A 15553-nucleotide genomic window follows, 5' to 3' on the forward strand; every position below is an offset into this window, starting at 1 on the left:
CACGGTTGCCGCAAACAGGAGCAGATAGACTTGCAAACAGGTGACCGGACGCGACCGCACCTCTCAGTAAGTTTTTCCACTCCCGTTCGCCGCTAAAGTGTCGCTGAGATCAAGAAACACGTCGCTGTGGTGTTCCGTAAACTTTTGTCGGGATCTGTACGTCCACAATGTGACGTCGAAAACATCTTACTTTCGAAATCCCTGGGATATCCGATAGATGTAAAAAGAAAGGAGCAAGCGCGCTTTATTTTTTAGACATCTAGGACACGTGACCCTTAGTGGAATGACGTAAGCAAACAGGGAAAGTGTTTAGGTTTACTACTTTACTTAGCAAGCTATCGCATTACAGAAGGTACCTTGAATTAAGAACACGATATTGGCAAGGATGTGGTGTAAAGAACGTTCACGGGTATACACGGACGTCGTTTGCAAACTCCCAAGTTAACTGCAAAGGCGTGTCCACGGTTGCAAACGTGCTATGCCACACTACACTTGATGATCGTACTCCAACAATTTGTATTCCAGTATACGCTTTTTTCGAGTATCTCTTGAAATCTACGTAGGCGGAGGGGCCCGTATCATATAGTCTTGGATTACGGCGGAAAGGTCGCTGGCCACTCCTCCCCAAGTGGGGTTTGCTGCCAAAAGTAGATTGCCTTTTTGTTTAATTCGTGTATGCAGCACTCATTTGCTACAGCGATTACTCACTATCAATTTCAACTTGATTCAACACAAAAATAACAAATTTTAAGATATCCCCGGAACATCCAAATATGAAAAATATATGTCTATGCGACGATTCTGGGATGTGAAAACAGTAGAAATCTGGCAGTCGCATGGATGCACCTTCTACGTAACCGGGCTCTATGTGAAGCTAATATCCCAACATCCAATTTGCGATGTCGCCAGGATGTACCTGGAATGTATATGGTTTGCTGGGCTTACTTGGAACACATATGTCGATTTTGTTGTGAACCAGCAGAAAATATCCACGCTGGATAGCCTTTCACATCTGCAATGCCTTGATACGCAATGCGATGTGCCAGTACTGACCAAGGGTATCCCAACGACGCGGGTCGTTCAGAGAACACCAGGGGCGACTCCCAAACTTCTTGCCGCCAATAGCAAAATTTTGCGCTTCTCAAAATCTCAACGTACCAATTCGTTTCAGCGTGTTTGAAAAAGAGGACGGATTTCAATATCGACTGTCCTCAGTAATGCTGTGTCGCATTTCACTGAAAGCAACGAATTAATACATGTAATTAATACGTTTTAGGTACTTAGCCGTTTTAGGTATAATTATCAGTTACGCACGCTTTCCAGCAGAACGCCCTGCTCACCGCATAACTCCCTTTGTGAGAACGGCATGTAGGTAGCCGCTGTAGTTTGATTATCGAAGTGCTGAAAAGGACGAAGATATACATGCTAAGCACACCAGCTTTCGTGGCTCTCAGTCTGTATTTGCTAAACATGTTGAACTGACTGTAGGGGGCAAAGATCCGTCAGCGGCATGGCCGAACGGGCCGTGGTAACCATGGTAGTACTGAAGACTGGGAGGTGGTGGGTTCGAATCGTACTACCGGCTACACTGTCTGAGGTTTTCCTTGCATTTACCAAAGACCTCAGTTTCGTCAGAAAATCCCGTTTTTTTTCGGTTTTCGGTTCGGGTTCAGTTTCGGTTCCGACCCCTGGTGGTATTGTATGTACGGCGAATGAATTAGGCGTAGTATACTTACATGGTCGTAGGTAAAAGTGTAGTCCTCTATATGTGCGTAGGTAACTTGACAAAGTTTATCCAGAGATACCGTCTCCCCTGGTAGAACATTCGTGTGGACCTGATCCGTCCTGCGGCTATTGTTATAGAACAGGCACTGCTTTCCTTCGAGTCTGGAGGAAAAGTAAGAATGTCGATGAGTATAATAGCGGTGTGGCGCTAAGTAAAAGTGAATGTCGATAACCACAATTATTTGTTCTTGATGACGTTACGCAACAAAATGTGTAAGTTAACATGGCGGTCTTTACTTCAGGCACATTCGTTGCCCCTGCATGCCTATTATAATGACAGCGGCGCATTGCGACCATGCACTTTTATCACTAATAATTTTAAAATATGATAGCAGAACGTAGAACATGCAAAAATTGATTGAGTGATCACACCGATACCCCCACCACACACACTCTGCGCACTATAATTATCTTTTTCAGTTATTCGATTACGATACATGCGTATTGTATTTTCAGAGTGTCTCCATATCTCTACACAACATGAGGGCTACCGATGCTGCCCTTTGACAGCAGCCGATGCAAACAATCACACAGGGGAGCAATTCGTTGCCCTGCGGGCATGGGATGAATGGGAAAAAGAGGCGTGTAAAAGGTGCGCATTTGACTGGACGCGACACTCCAATTGAGTAACTTCCAGCATCACATGTTCTACGTGGTAAGAGTGTAGGTTTGGACAGTGCTAGAATGAAGCAGTGAAGCAGCTAACACTGAACGAGGCTGTAACATTTACCTGAACCTGCAATTCTCCTGTGCGATGCTGAATGACACGATTATGCGCATCCACTGTTTTGCCTTGCACGTTTGCAAGGCTACACACCCGCCAGATTTGCACAAACATCCTTAACTCAAACGAGTGCCTTTTCTTTCTGTTTTGGTGACTTACTGGGAAACAAAGTACATCTGATTGGCGCAGCAGGGGGAGAACTGGAACTGGTTGTTGTCCTCAGTCACATAGCTCATAAGGTAGCCTTGCCTCCAGGGACAATCTGTGGCGCCTGGATGATTTTGAATGTGCTCATAAGGTCCGCTTCCATCGTGGACGCATCCAAGGCTAGAAAAATAAGAAATAATAAGCAGTGACCAACTTTGACGGGTAAAATTTATGCCTGCATTCTGCGACTTCTGAATATTCGCCATCGTTACTGACTAATTATGCTTTTCAGATTTTCACAGGTTTTGCCGTTCCTCCCTTAGCATGTTGCATCTGCACACCATTAGGCGCTTTTACATGAAGGCGACATAAGTCGACCGGGCGAGATAGGTCGATCTCCCCTCTTCATTTAAACCCGCCTACATCGACGTAAAGTGGACGTCGACGCAGCAGAAATAAGTCGCTACGTTGGGGTAGATCAGACGACTGGAGTCGTCTCGCCTTTGCCATGTAAACCGGGCAAGTCAACTGCGCCGACGGTTTCCGCTACGTCACAAACGCATCTGCCACCATGCTCCGCCCGCAACACAGAACATAAACAAGGCGACGGACACGGTTGACGTTCCCGCCGGTGCAAGCGTTTTAAGCCAGCAGCATTGGGCATCGACTGGGCGGTTGGTAGAAGGCTTTAATGTTTATGGGCGCAGTAAAGGAAGTTCCACACTGATAAAACAGTATGCAATTGCAAAGTGACGACTTTAGTGCCTTGGCGGCGCTGTCATCGACTGAGTCGACACAATTGCCCGGCGGACTAAGGCGCATCGCTTCCTGCCATGTAAACCGTTCCAGTCGACGTATGCGCCCATGTAAACGCCCCTATTGACCGTGCGTGGAGTAATGAGGCATTGAAGTAAAAAATATGGTAATTTAAGCTATACATAATGACAATAGAAGTCATAGGCATATCTGATTACCTGCAGTTATGTAAGTAGTAGAGGTGGGAAATGCGTATCTTATCACTTAACTTCCTACCAACTGCGAAGAAGATATTGATTATACTAAAGTAATACTGTTAAATGTTGATATCCGCAGAACACATTCACAGTGTTGCGAATTGTTCAATGAAGTCGCGTCGAAAAACTTCCGTGTCGCCAACGCGTTTTGTGTTCGCCAGGATTTTGTTTGTCTTTTGTGAACGAAACGTCACGTGTCGTCGGAACAGACGTTCTTTTGAAAGAACCGAGAAAGGTACCATGGCTCGCATCAGCAGGAGGATGCCCAGATAATTCGAGGAGGATGTCCAGATAATTCCTCTTGGTTGCATACTGACACATATTGCCTTTGTGATACGAAGGTACAGATTTCGCACAACGGTACGGTTCTGGGAAATATGCGCCGGTTTCTTATCAGCACTGTCCGCGCACGAAAGAACTATACAACTATATTCCAATACCGTCCAGGAGGTATTGGGGTACTTCCTTAATGGGTGCGCGGTGTCGACGATAACGAACCGCTCCACCAAGCGAACACAATTCTAGGCAACTGTCACCCGCACTATACGCTGCTACACCACATTTACCCCGCGAACAGTCGTCGTAATGCCCCCAAAATGGCATCGCAGTGAGGAAACTCCGAAAAAAACCTTTCACATAGAATGATCTGCGATGGATTTTATGGTGAACCGTTTCTTTTTCACGGCCTTCAGTTGATACGTACAGTTCTGACCAAATGTTTACGGAGCGCGCGACACCCTAGCGGCGGACGGAAGCGGGCTTCCTCACTCTGATTCACTCGTTCAGAGGAGGGTGACGAGTGCACCGGCAGCGAAACCAATCCAAACCACTTTGTGACCACAGTCAAGTGATACCTAGAGCTGAGCGCGGGTGCGGGTATACCAGCGGTTACCCGCAGTTACCCGCACATCGTCACGATTTGCGGGTAGGAATTCAAGATCGCTGCGGGTAGCGGGTAAAATGCGGTTGTACCTGCAATGCGACCGCGGGTAACTCTATGGCTAACTAAGTGATCCCTCTCTGTCACACGCGAGCTCAGCAGTGCCCTTTGTTGTTGGCCGTATAAATCCATTTGCTAGACTGCAGCAGGCAAGTGCTCGCGGGCGAGTTCGATTATTAATGCAGGCATATATGGCTCTTTCGTGAATTGCAGTTTTATTGGCATATGATTGAAGACACGTGGCCAACACTCTGAATTTCCATTGTTTTAAAATAGAAACAGTGGTAAAGTGGACGAGGGGATGAGTGGACGTTCAATAATGAATAGAAGGAACGCATCCATTGATTTGGGGTAAGGCTGGTGTATCGTGCCCGCATCGTCATCTTCATCACCCAGAAGGTGAACAAGAAAACGGGGGTTCGAGCTGGCGGCCGAGCGCGTGTATACCGCTCACTTCCCCCTGCAGGTCCCAATGTGGGTATGCGGGTATACAGACAGCACTACGGGTGCGGGTCGCCCAGATTAAATTCTTGCGGGTACGGATGCGGGTGCGGGTCACACACACGCAGGCACTGTGCGGGTGCAGGTCCAAGTTTGCTTACCCGCACTCACCTGATACTGCGAATACGGCAGTGTGTCGCAACGAGCGCACTCGCCCACCCCTCTGAACGACTGAACTCTCCAGCATCCGCCCGCCGCTAGGGTGTTGCACCCTGGAGAAAATACACCGCTCGCGCGTTTCGTAAACTTTTGTACAGCACTCTACCTGTGCACTGGCGAAGCCGCTTCACGGAATCTTCAGGTTCGTCTTGGCGCGTTCTCTATCCAAGTTCTGCGTCAAACTTGTCCACGTGACGAATTGAGTACGACTGCCGTCTCTGCGGCGTGACGGACTTGTGTGCCCTGTATACTACTTACGTGTGTGCCCACTCGTGTGCCATGGTACGCGTTCCTTGGAAAGACCATGCATTGTCTTCGACCACAGACACCCTTGCGTATCCACATACGCCCGCCACATAAGCCATGCCTGCGAATGAAAATGTGTGTCACGATGCTCACTTGTAGGCGAGTGCTGCTCGTTATTTTTCATGTATAATGTAAAAGATATGTATGCGTAGTAAGAACTTCCAACTTTAATATTTATAATCGGCATAATTATTCAAGTATCATCAGAGAAAAAGCTGTTTGGAGACCATTGCCTAATATAACGAATCTTAATGGCAGAGTAGGGCTATCTAATATTGCGGCACAACCAAGAGATAAAATTTCGGACTGCTGCCGTACGTGGGGCATGCAACTCAATCCTGGCAAATATAAGGTGATCCACTTTCAATCTACCGGGTGTTTACACATATATCCCCGGAGCAATAATTCCTGAACAGGTCGCGCTATCAGACTACATCCTGTTTTGATAAATATCCTTAAGGTCATGATCTGAGTGGTGAGCGGCTCGTCCGCACTTCAGACGCTTTCCGAAACAATATTTTGCATATCGGGACATTCAGCGAAACATACTCCTGGAAAGATGCCCGTTTCAACACTTAGCGATTTTTCGAGTAATTAGTGATTTCGGTATACATATTTCTTGTGCGGAGTAGTGTAATAATTCCCTCTTTCTCTCATCTCTCCGACACTAGATTGCGCTTTCATCCGCTTGGTTCGCACGTGGGGCTGCAAGCGCTTAGCGCTTTTAATCACCGTGAGGAAGGGGTACCGCCACAACCACTGTATACTAGTCAACGCTGAAGTTGGTTCAATAGATGATGCCATCAGATCAATAGGAGCTTAGATCCGTACAGAAGACAGCGCTAAGAACAGACGACCACACACAAAGTAGATGTACACGGGACGAGCTTTACTTTGCATTGGCAACTAACTTTAATTGGCATCAGCCGAAGAGGTTCAAAGAAGCAAAAGAGAATAACCGGTTCAGTCCAGTGTGTGCAATCAAGCAACTTTATCTCTCATCACCCTTCCAGGAAGCTCATTTGAATCTTGTGCAATCGTATGCCACCCCTTCTTGGCAAATATCATGTTTTTAATTCAAGCTACCGTCTATAATGTCGCTGCTTGGTAAAGGGAGTTATAAACCCCCCAAAAATCTTCCCCGTTTGCCTATGTCATTCCACCCCAGGCAGCCCACCAATATTTGCCCAATATTGGACCGATGTGGGCTACCAGGATGGCAAATGTTGGCCTCGTATTGCTGCCAATAATGGTCAAACGTAAAAAGTGCAACTAGGCTCCCTATTGGATTGCCTATATTGCGCCAATGTTATCGCGAAAACGCTAATGAAAAGACAGCGTAATAATAAAATATTATCCGATATATTATATCCCACAATTCTGTCGTCTTTTTCTTTTATTTTTCTGCAGATCTTCTAATTGATTCACGTTGATCGCATACAAAAACAACACTGCCACGCACTAAAACCTTGTGCCGCGCCAGTCTTGCTCAAGGATCCAGGCAGTGCCAAGAACTACCAATGGCAAACATCCTTCAGAAACCTTCGTTGGCATTGCACTACGGTGTATATGACCGAAAATTGCCAACCCGCTCCTAGAGTACAATGGAGCGAAACAGTTTCGTGATGGACATACGTCTCAGCAACTCGCACTGCCTCTGCAGTAATTTCGAGGCACTATCAAACATTGTGTTTTTTACTGAGCCTGTCGCTTCCATTGTCATTAGAGAAACCAGCGGTATTTTCGCTCGAATGAAACGACCAATCCCAGTGTCGCGCATGCGCATTAGTTCCAGGACGCGTGATTTCGCTCAAACGGTCACAGGCTCTGCCTCTGAGTCGCTTCATTTTACGCCCCGGCCAGGCCCCCACAGCCTCCAACAGAGGCTATAGTTTGAGATATTCCAGGCAGCACTGGGCATGAAACCAATGAAATTGAACCACGATGCCTATACCACTCGGCCAGTCAGGAGTCTCTCGGTTTCGCTCGCCTTTGGGGCGGTCCTGAACTTTTACTTGTTTGCATGCCTGACGCTAGTTATTTCGTAATACAAAATAGTAATTTCGTAATACGAAATAACTAGGGCAAATTTTTGACGAAATACACTTTAATTTGGTGCGTCGTAATGACTCAAAAGTGTCACAGAAACATTCACCGTGCGTACAGAGCCCAAACCGTTGCGTTCGTTGACATATACTGCAATCAAACCAACTTCGAACTCTCAAAACACGCACACACACGGTCTACTCCTAGAAACGAGCGGCACTCACACGATTTCACGGTGAGCATCATCTTTCGTTGCTGGAGATGCATCAAAGGTCACAATGAAACCGGAAATGCTTTTGGCCAACCGACACTGAATCCTGTCTCCGTTGTCACTGTATTTCAAAGTGCGACTTAGCTCAAAAGCGTGTCTGACTCGTCAGCTCACAACTACAATCCAGTTTTGAGACTGTACGTATTTGTGTTGGGAAAGATCACAGCAAGCGCAGAGTCACTTTGAAACGCGAACAAATTGGCGAACACACTTCTCTTTGCATAATACATACCCTAGTCATGTATTATACCCCAGTCATACCCCAGGCGAAAAAATGAGCTGGGAAGTCAACCGACTCCAGTTCGTTCCCAGTTTGCAGCAACTGCTACCAAACTGGTGGCTACTGCAAAGTAAATTGGTACCAGTTCAAGCTGGGCTGGTCCACTCTGGTCCACTAGTCCACCACTCCAAGTGGAGCCACTTCAACCAGTCCCAGTTCAACAATGATCGAGGTTTGCCACCAGTCCCAGTCGAGACTGGGACCTGTTAGAAACCACTTGGGTAAACTGTTACCAGTTGAGACTGGGACCGGTCAGAAACCATTTGGGCCAACTCGTACCAGTTGATGAAACTGGTACCAGTTGACACAACTGGTTTCTGGCCGGTCCCAGTCTCAACTTGTACCAGTTGCAACTGGGACTGGGCGAACTGTGTTATTGGACAGGGACCTGTTGGAACAACTGGTCCCTGTTCGATAACACAGTTCAACTGGTACCAGTTCAAAGAAATTTTGCCTGGGACGGTACTGTCAACCGACATGGTCGAGACGCTGCCATTCTTCTTTTTAAGTAAGAGCACGCCAGACTGGCTGCCCGCGAAAGAATACTATTTAGAAACTTCGCCCACCAATTGTAGAGCGCGCAATGTACTTTGACCAATCCGTGTGATGTCTGACGCAGCAATAAAACGTGGCTATGTCGCGAGAAAATTTTTTTAGACCCGCCAAGACGGGGAGACGGGGACCGATTGGCATTGCGAAGCAAGATGACGGCTGTTTGCTGCAGGTGCAAGTGTACAGCCGAGTTACAGCGCATGTTACAGTGGGATTGCCAGACATGTTGACTGTTTCGAACAATGTATATCCTCTTTGGGAAGTTGTTGGATGTAACGGCATACTGAGCAGGGCATTTCACATGCTTCAACGTCCAATCTTGGCGTGCTAGTTGGCCATTTAGTAGAAGTGTCAATGCGGGTATGCCCCATTTTCTGCATTTTCAGTCAATATGGGGTGCACACGGGCAATATGGGACCCATATTGCCAACATTTTCCCCATGACTGGCTCAAACTTGGCACTATGGCTCCCATACTGCCAAGTTTGAACCAATATTAGGAAAATCCTCTTAAAATCTTCAACGTCCAATCTTGGCGTGCTGCTTGGCCATTTAATACAAGTGCCAATGCGGGTATGCCATATTTTTTGCATTTTCAGTCAATATCGGGTGTACACGGGCAATATGAGGCCCGTATTGCCAACATTTTCCCCATTACTGGCTCAAACTTGGCACTATGGCTTCCATACTGCCAAGTTTGAATCAATATGAGGAAAATCCTGGTAAAATCTTCAACGCCCAATCTTGCCGTGCTGCTTGGCCATTTAGTACAAGGGCCAATGCGGGTATGTCCCATTTTCTGCATTTTCAGTCAATATGGGGTGCACACGGGCAATATGGTGCCCATATTGCCAACATATTCCCCATTACTGGCTCAAACTTGGCGCTATTGCTCCCATACTGCCATAAGTTTGAACCAATACGGGGAACATCCTGGTAAAATGGGTCCCATAATGGACCCGTATCGCCAACACCTAGTCAATATAGGACCAGTATTGTGTGCTGTATGGACATAGACATCACGCGTCCTTGGTGTATCCACAACACACCGATCGCTCGCTCATTTCATTTTACATCAAGCAGATGTCCCTGGGATATAGAAGGTCAGAGAATTTTCGACGTCACATTGTGAACGTGTAGGTAACGTCGGGTAGACGTCGCATACATATGTGACGTGTGCGACTTTTGTGGGACGTCCCCTGGCTACAGTGCCCTTTTCTGCGGCGTAGATAGGCATATCCAGGCACAGTACCCCAACACTAAAGAGAGCCTACCTTGACGAAAAAGAAACGAAAGAAATAACAATATGACGTCAGCGAAGCACATGAAAATAATGTTACACTCTCCCCTGAAAGTAATTTGACTCCATTAAGGGACTTAAGTTACACTCCTGGGTGCAGTGTAACCTCTACGCATCCAAAAAGAAGTGTGAATGTCACGCTACATAAGAACGATATCCGAGACAAAGATTTTGCAATGGCAATACAGTTAGACGTACTCAATCTTTTCTTAGAGTGCAGGAGACTCACTGTAGAAATTAGTCTTGCTTAATGCTTACACAAATGCTCAAGCCTACAGTGTTGAACCCGCTACCCGAAAAAGGTAGCGTAATACCGATACGCGCTACCTGAGCAAGAATTAACGAAATCCCGATATCGTTACAGGTTCCTGAAAGTAGCGGAATACCGCTACCGTTACCCGTAAGAAGTAACGCGGTACTTCATGTGCTACTTTTTAGGAAAGAAACGAACAGCATCGTTAATGACGTACTTCAAACGTCTCAAAATAATAAATAGCAAAATAAAATAATATCTCAAAGTAATAAAGTAATATCTCAAAATAATAAGTCGATGTGCAATGGAGGTTACATGTAGGTCGCCTGAAGGCTATAATTTGGAAAACCGTTTTTACAGATTTGCCCCCCCCCTAAAGCCGATTTGGTCGAAATTCCAAAATCTTTTTCTCTTCCTCTCAAGCAAAAAAAAAAGAAAAAAAAAAAGCACTAGGCGGGCCTACCGCTAAAGAGATCTACAGCTTCGTTACAAAAAGAACTGAGCTTGCCCGGAACGAGAAGTTAGTAAACATACCTTGGCGTTTTTTTTTGTTTTTTTTTTTCAAATTGGCCGTTCATTTCCTTGATGGGTGGCGAGCTTCTTGTCCAACAGAACAATTTTCGTCCGCACTCGGGACGGTGACACGCAAAAAAACAGTTTTGACCCAAGGCGTTCCTCAAGGAAGTGTATTAGGTCCCATCTTCAATTTAATTATGGCGGATATCAAGCGTTGCGTTCATCGCAAAGTTCAGCTCTCTGCATATGCAGACGATCTGTCCGTTTAGACCACTGATCTTCATGTATAAAGGCTGGATCGCGCATAGGAGAGGGGCGCTGAGGGAGAGTTGCGGCCGCCATGTTGGAGGGCCCACTGGCGCCGGCTGCTCCATAGGAAACAATGGGAAGCGATTTGATTTGGATTATTTATTGCGATTTAAACGCTCCTCTTTGCTGATTAGCACGCATTTTTCTTAGGAATCAGTGTGCTGGTGTATTCCAAACGTGCTTTAGCTGCGTTCCTGTAGTTTTTAATGGTAATTGCCTTCTTTTTCTTCTCCGCTGCCTGTATTCCGAATAGGGGGTCGTAAATGTCGTGCACAGGGCGCACACGCATGAAGGTGAATTTGGTGAATGTCAACCTATAAAATTAATTATTTTTGCTCAGGAAGGTTTCACACTGTTTGTTATTGTAAGGTACCTCCGTTTTTATACTTTTTGTTTGTTTTCGTTTGTTGTTCGGTTTTCGTGTGCTGTTCCGCGATTCTCGTTCGTTATTATGTGGTTTGGTATCGTACGGTTTTCGTTTGACTTTTTCCTTTATCGTATTATGTTCTACGAGTGTATCTGTGTGTGTTCTGCAATAAGACCTCGATCCTTATTCTGAAGGGGCGCATTATTTTATTCACCACATCACCACCAGCAATGGGGTCGGGCACAGACCCTGGCGATGAAACTCCCTATTCCTAATCTTAAAATAACGTTATTGTCACGAGTGCTTTGCAGTTGTTCAGCTGTCAGCGTATTTCTTTACAGAAATTCAAAGCGCCGTGCACGACGAGCACGCACATGCATGACTTATCACATGCGCTGTAGGAGCGACTGCACATACGAGGTTAACACAGCAGTTTATTTACTTCCGCTGTACCTCACAAATTAAAAGAACAGTGGAACAAACTGGCATATTGGCGCAGGTTCTGCATCCGCTTCTTGCACGCACCTGCAAGCACAAGCGCATTGTTTATAGAAAATACATTCAGATTCATAGGAGCAGCCAGAAATACTTTCTTAGTACGTAATGGCACCAGCGAAGTACCAATCCAAACAAGTCCGAGTTGTCAGATGCATGAGATACGAATAAACAGATTTTTCCTCAAAATAAAGAGCTTACCTGTGAAAAATTATCCCTCTTTCTCTGTCCGTGTGAAGTGTACTCAAAGCTGCAACAAACTGGCATGACATGCCCTTGAGTTTAAAGTAAATTTTAAAAAATACCGGCAGCCCCGCTTGAACTAAATGCAGACGACAGAATGCATTGGGCCCACCAATATGGCGGCCGGTGACCACGCTGTGGAGCACCATATGCGCGATCCAGCCTATACTACAGAGATCAGTGGTTTGGACCACTGGCAAATCAAGGCCAGCGATTCAACGCCGCCTTCAAATCTCGTTGGACGCTGTTCAGCATTACTTCACCAAGGCTGTCATGGACATCTCGGCTGAGGAGGCGGTTGTGCTCCAGTTCACGCGGAAAGGCGTGAGCGCATTCCCTCTTCCGCTAGGCAATAATACACTCAGCGAAGTGAAGTGCCATTCCTGGGTGTTATCTTCGATGCCAATCTCACGTGGAGCGCCCATATAAGGTTCCTGGAAGCGAAAGTTCAACGCTGGACCAACGCAGGCGCTACATGCCGTCAGGAGGCGCTCCTATCGATTCATGGGGCATTGGTTCGAGGAACCATTCTCTACACCTCCCGGTCTTACACGGCATCTCAAGAACTTCTGAACAGAGGCTTCGGTGTATGTAGGCCAGAAGCTTGAGGATCTGCCTCGGTGTACCCCGCGCCGCTAAAACGCACATGGTGGTGGCAGAGGACCGCGAGCTGCCAGTAGAGGTCTTACGTCTCAGAGAAACTGTGCGCCATTATCTACGCCTCGTCGCGGAACACCGTCGTCACCCCTTGGTTTCGAAGCTTAAAAGGCGGACGCAGAGCAACATTTCTCGCTGCATCGCTGCTGTAAAGCCGTTGCTACCGGCTTTTGTGGTCAGATCAGTCATACCCAGGCCGCCTCCGTGGGTCTTTTGGATACCTTCAATCTCTACTACCATACCTGGGCTCAAGAGCAAGGGAGATCACGTTGCAGCACCCGTGTTGAAACAACTTGCGCTAGACATGATGTAGTGCCGTTACCCTCGCACACTGCAGTATTCACAGATGGGTCGACCAACTTAAAGGAGCAGTCTAGAGGCACACAACTTTGTTTCTGTTTTTGGTCGGTATGGAATGTTAGGCGGACGAAAACAGTTTTCCCCAAAGTTAGTGCTACCGTAGCGAAATTGGGACGCCTGCAATACCGAATCCTGCAATACCCACCGGATCCCCAGTGCGCGAAACACCCTCCTTCGGCAGGATAGCCATGTGATGAGCGCCGCCATGTGCGTCACTATGTGACGCGAGTGGTAGGAACGCTCCTCATTGGATCTGGGCTCACATGATCGAGGTGAGCAACACCGCGCAGGGCGGAGCGTCTGCTACCGCTTCGGAGAGCGCCAGGCATTCTCCGGCTGCGTGATGTCCGAAACGGAGAATTTGAAGGCAGTCAACAGTGATGGGCCACTAACCACTTCTACAGTAGTTTAACTATAACTACTAACTACCTTGCGATGGAGTAATTTAACTAGTAGTTCAACTACTTTTCAGGGGAGTAGTTAAAACTACTACTTTAACTACTGCAATGTATTTTAACTACATCTATAACTACTTAACGTTGTCCATCAGCACCAATTCCTTGTAGTGTTCTTGGACACCTAAATATGAATCACAAGCAATGATAAACTTTAGGTCAAGCCATTCCTACGATCGTCAAATACAAAGCTTGCGACGGGATTCTTTCTATGCCTACGCCATAAACTAAGTAGCAGAATTATTTCACAGCAAATGAGACTTCACTAGACAAGCATTAAAAGTGAAGATTTAGTACACATGCACGACATAATTGCTCTGCACCTCCGTTCTCATCAAACAAGTAGCTCAAGGTAAAAGTCGGAAGCACAATCGTGCCGTAAAGCTTGCAGCAAAATCAGGAGTAGTTGGCGCCTGCAGTAACCTAGCTATACTGTAGTTAACTACTCAAAATAATAGTTTAACTAGTAGTTGCCACTACATTTCTGCAAGTACACTCTTAAAAATGAACTTCACCGCATAGCACTCTCCTAGCCAACAATCATCTCGAATGATATCGTTATCTGCCCTGATTTGTTGAAAACGAGAGGCGTACGCTTTTTTTGTGACACTTATGCTGTTCATAACTGTCACAGAAAAGGCGTACGCCTCCCGTTTTGAACAAATTAGTTAACTACTGGCCATCACTGGCAGTTAACGACACGACCTCGATTTTTTGGGACCGCTAGCTGATACCACGGGAAGTACGAGTGTGTTGTACAGCGATACCCCAGTGCTTCCCGATCACAGGGATGGCACTCAATGTATTGCTCCGTAGACGAAAGCGTGCTGGGCGAACGCAATGCATTCTGGACAGGTCCTGGTCGCACGGCACAGCAAACGTGTCAAGGCACACGTAACCCTAAAGATGGCGGCGCTTGTGATCGGCGGCCAAACTGTTTGTGAACAATGCGGTGGTTGTTTCTGCGCGACGTTTTGGATCTCTTTCGATCACGGTAATTATTTTTACCCGATAATCTCGCAGTAAAACGTACAGTTTTGCACATAAGGCCTCGTACTGTGTACGACTTCCAAAGATGTGATGACGATCGCGCGTTAAGACTCACTGAGCCGATGCGATGTACTTAAACTAAGGAGAAATGGGCTACAATGTTGCGGAAGAAGCACCGCATGGTTTACGCTGGCAAAATATGGTCATTTCTTGGCTTTATGACGACGGAGATATGTCGGTAAGCGGCATAACGAGATGAAAACAAAGTCACATGACCACAAAATGACGTTTTCTATGACGTGAGACCAGGACAAGATGGCAGTTTCGCCAAAGGCACCCGCTTGAGGGTAGTTACAACAATGGCGGGTTTGTGTCACCCCTGTCTTCCCGACAGTGTGCAGCCTCTCTTACAATTTTCATCGCACAGTTGGTTCAGTGGCTAACAGGTGGCGCCAAAATACCGACGTCATCGGTTGATTTCTGCTACTGTGAGTTCTGAGATTGCACACAAGCCACGGATATATTACTCTTGTGAATGCAACCTCATTTTCTCAGGGTGCATATATGCTTTGTTTCTTTAGAAAACGCGATAGAAATCATATAGAGAATAGAAGTCAACAAGAAACAGCTCGCAATGTTCGTAGCAGACGGTTTTTCCTACCAACCAGGGAAGGGGTTCTCTAGCACGAACGTCACACTAGGGTGGGTGATTTGGGAGAGTGGGTAGGCGATTTTGCAAATTAATTGCGCCGCGGTGAAACAACCTTGGACAAAAATATTTTGCGGGAATGCTTTTCACATACTGCTTTACAAGATGACTGCAGTTTTTGGCCATGTTAGATACCACTTTAATTCTCCTTTAAACTGCTCCACTGCTGCCTTTAC

The 15553-nt window shown here is 46.5% G+C and overlaps 1 protein-coding gene across 2 annotated transcripts in view; it reads right to left on the minus strand.

Annotated features, from left to right (window-relative positions):
- Nucleotides 1-15553, minus strand: part of LOC135365907 (venom metalloproteinase antarease TserMP_A-like) — an 87061-nt gene that overhangs the window by 11982 nt on the left and 59526 nt on the right. For both annotated transcript variants that reach the window (XM_064598575.1, XM_064598574.1), the window contains exons 11-13: nt 5528-5636; nt 2669-2836; nt 1737-1887 (exon numbers count right to left, since the gene is read on the minus strand). In XM_064598575.1, coding sequence (XP_064454645.1) covers nt 1737-1887; nt 2669-2836; nt 5528-5636 — 428 coding nt within the window. The remainder of the gene's footprint in view (nt 1-1736; nt 1888-2668; nt 2837-5527; nt 5637-15553) is intronic.

Source organism: Ornithodoros turicata, chromosome 8, assembly GCF_037126465.1.
Source record: "Ornithodoros turicata isolate Travis chromosome 8, ASM3712646v1, whole genome shotgun sequence".
In the NCBI taxonomy this organism is placed as follows: Eukaryota; Metazoa; Arthropoda; class Arachnida; order Ixodida; family Argasidae; genus Ornithodoros; species Ornithodoros turicata.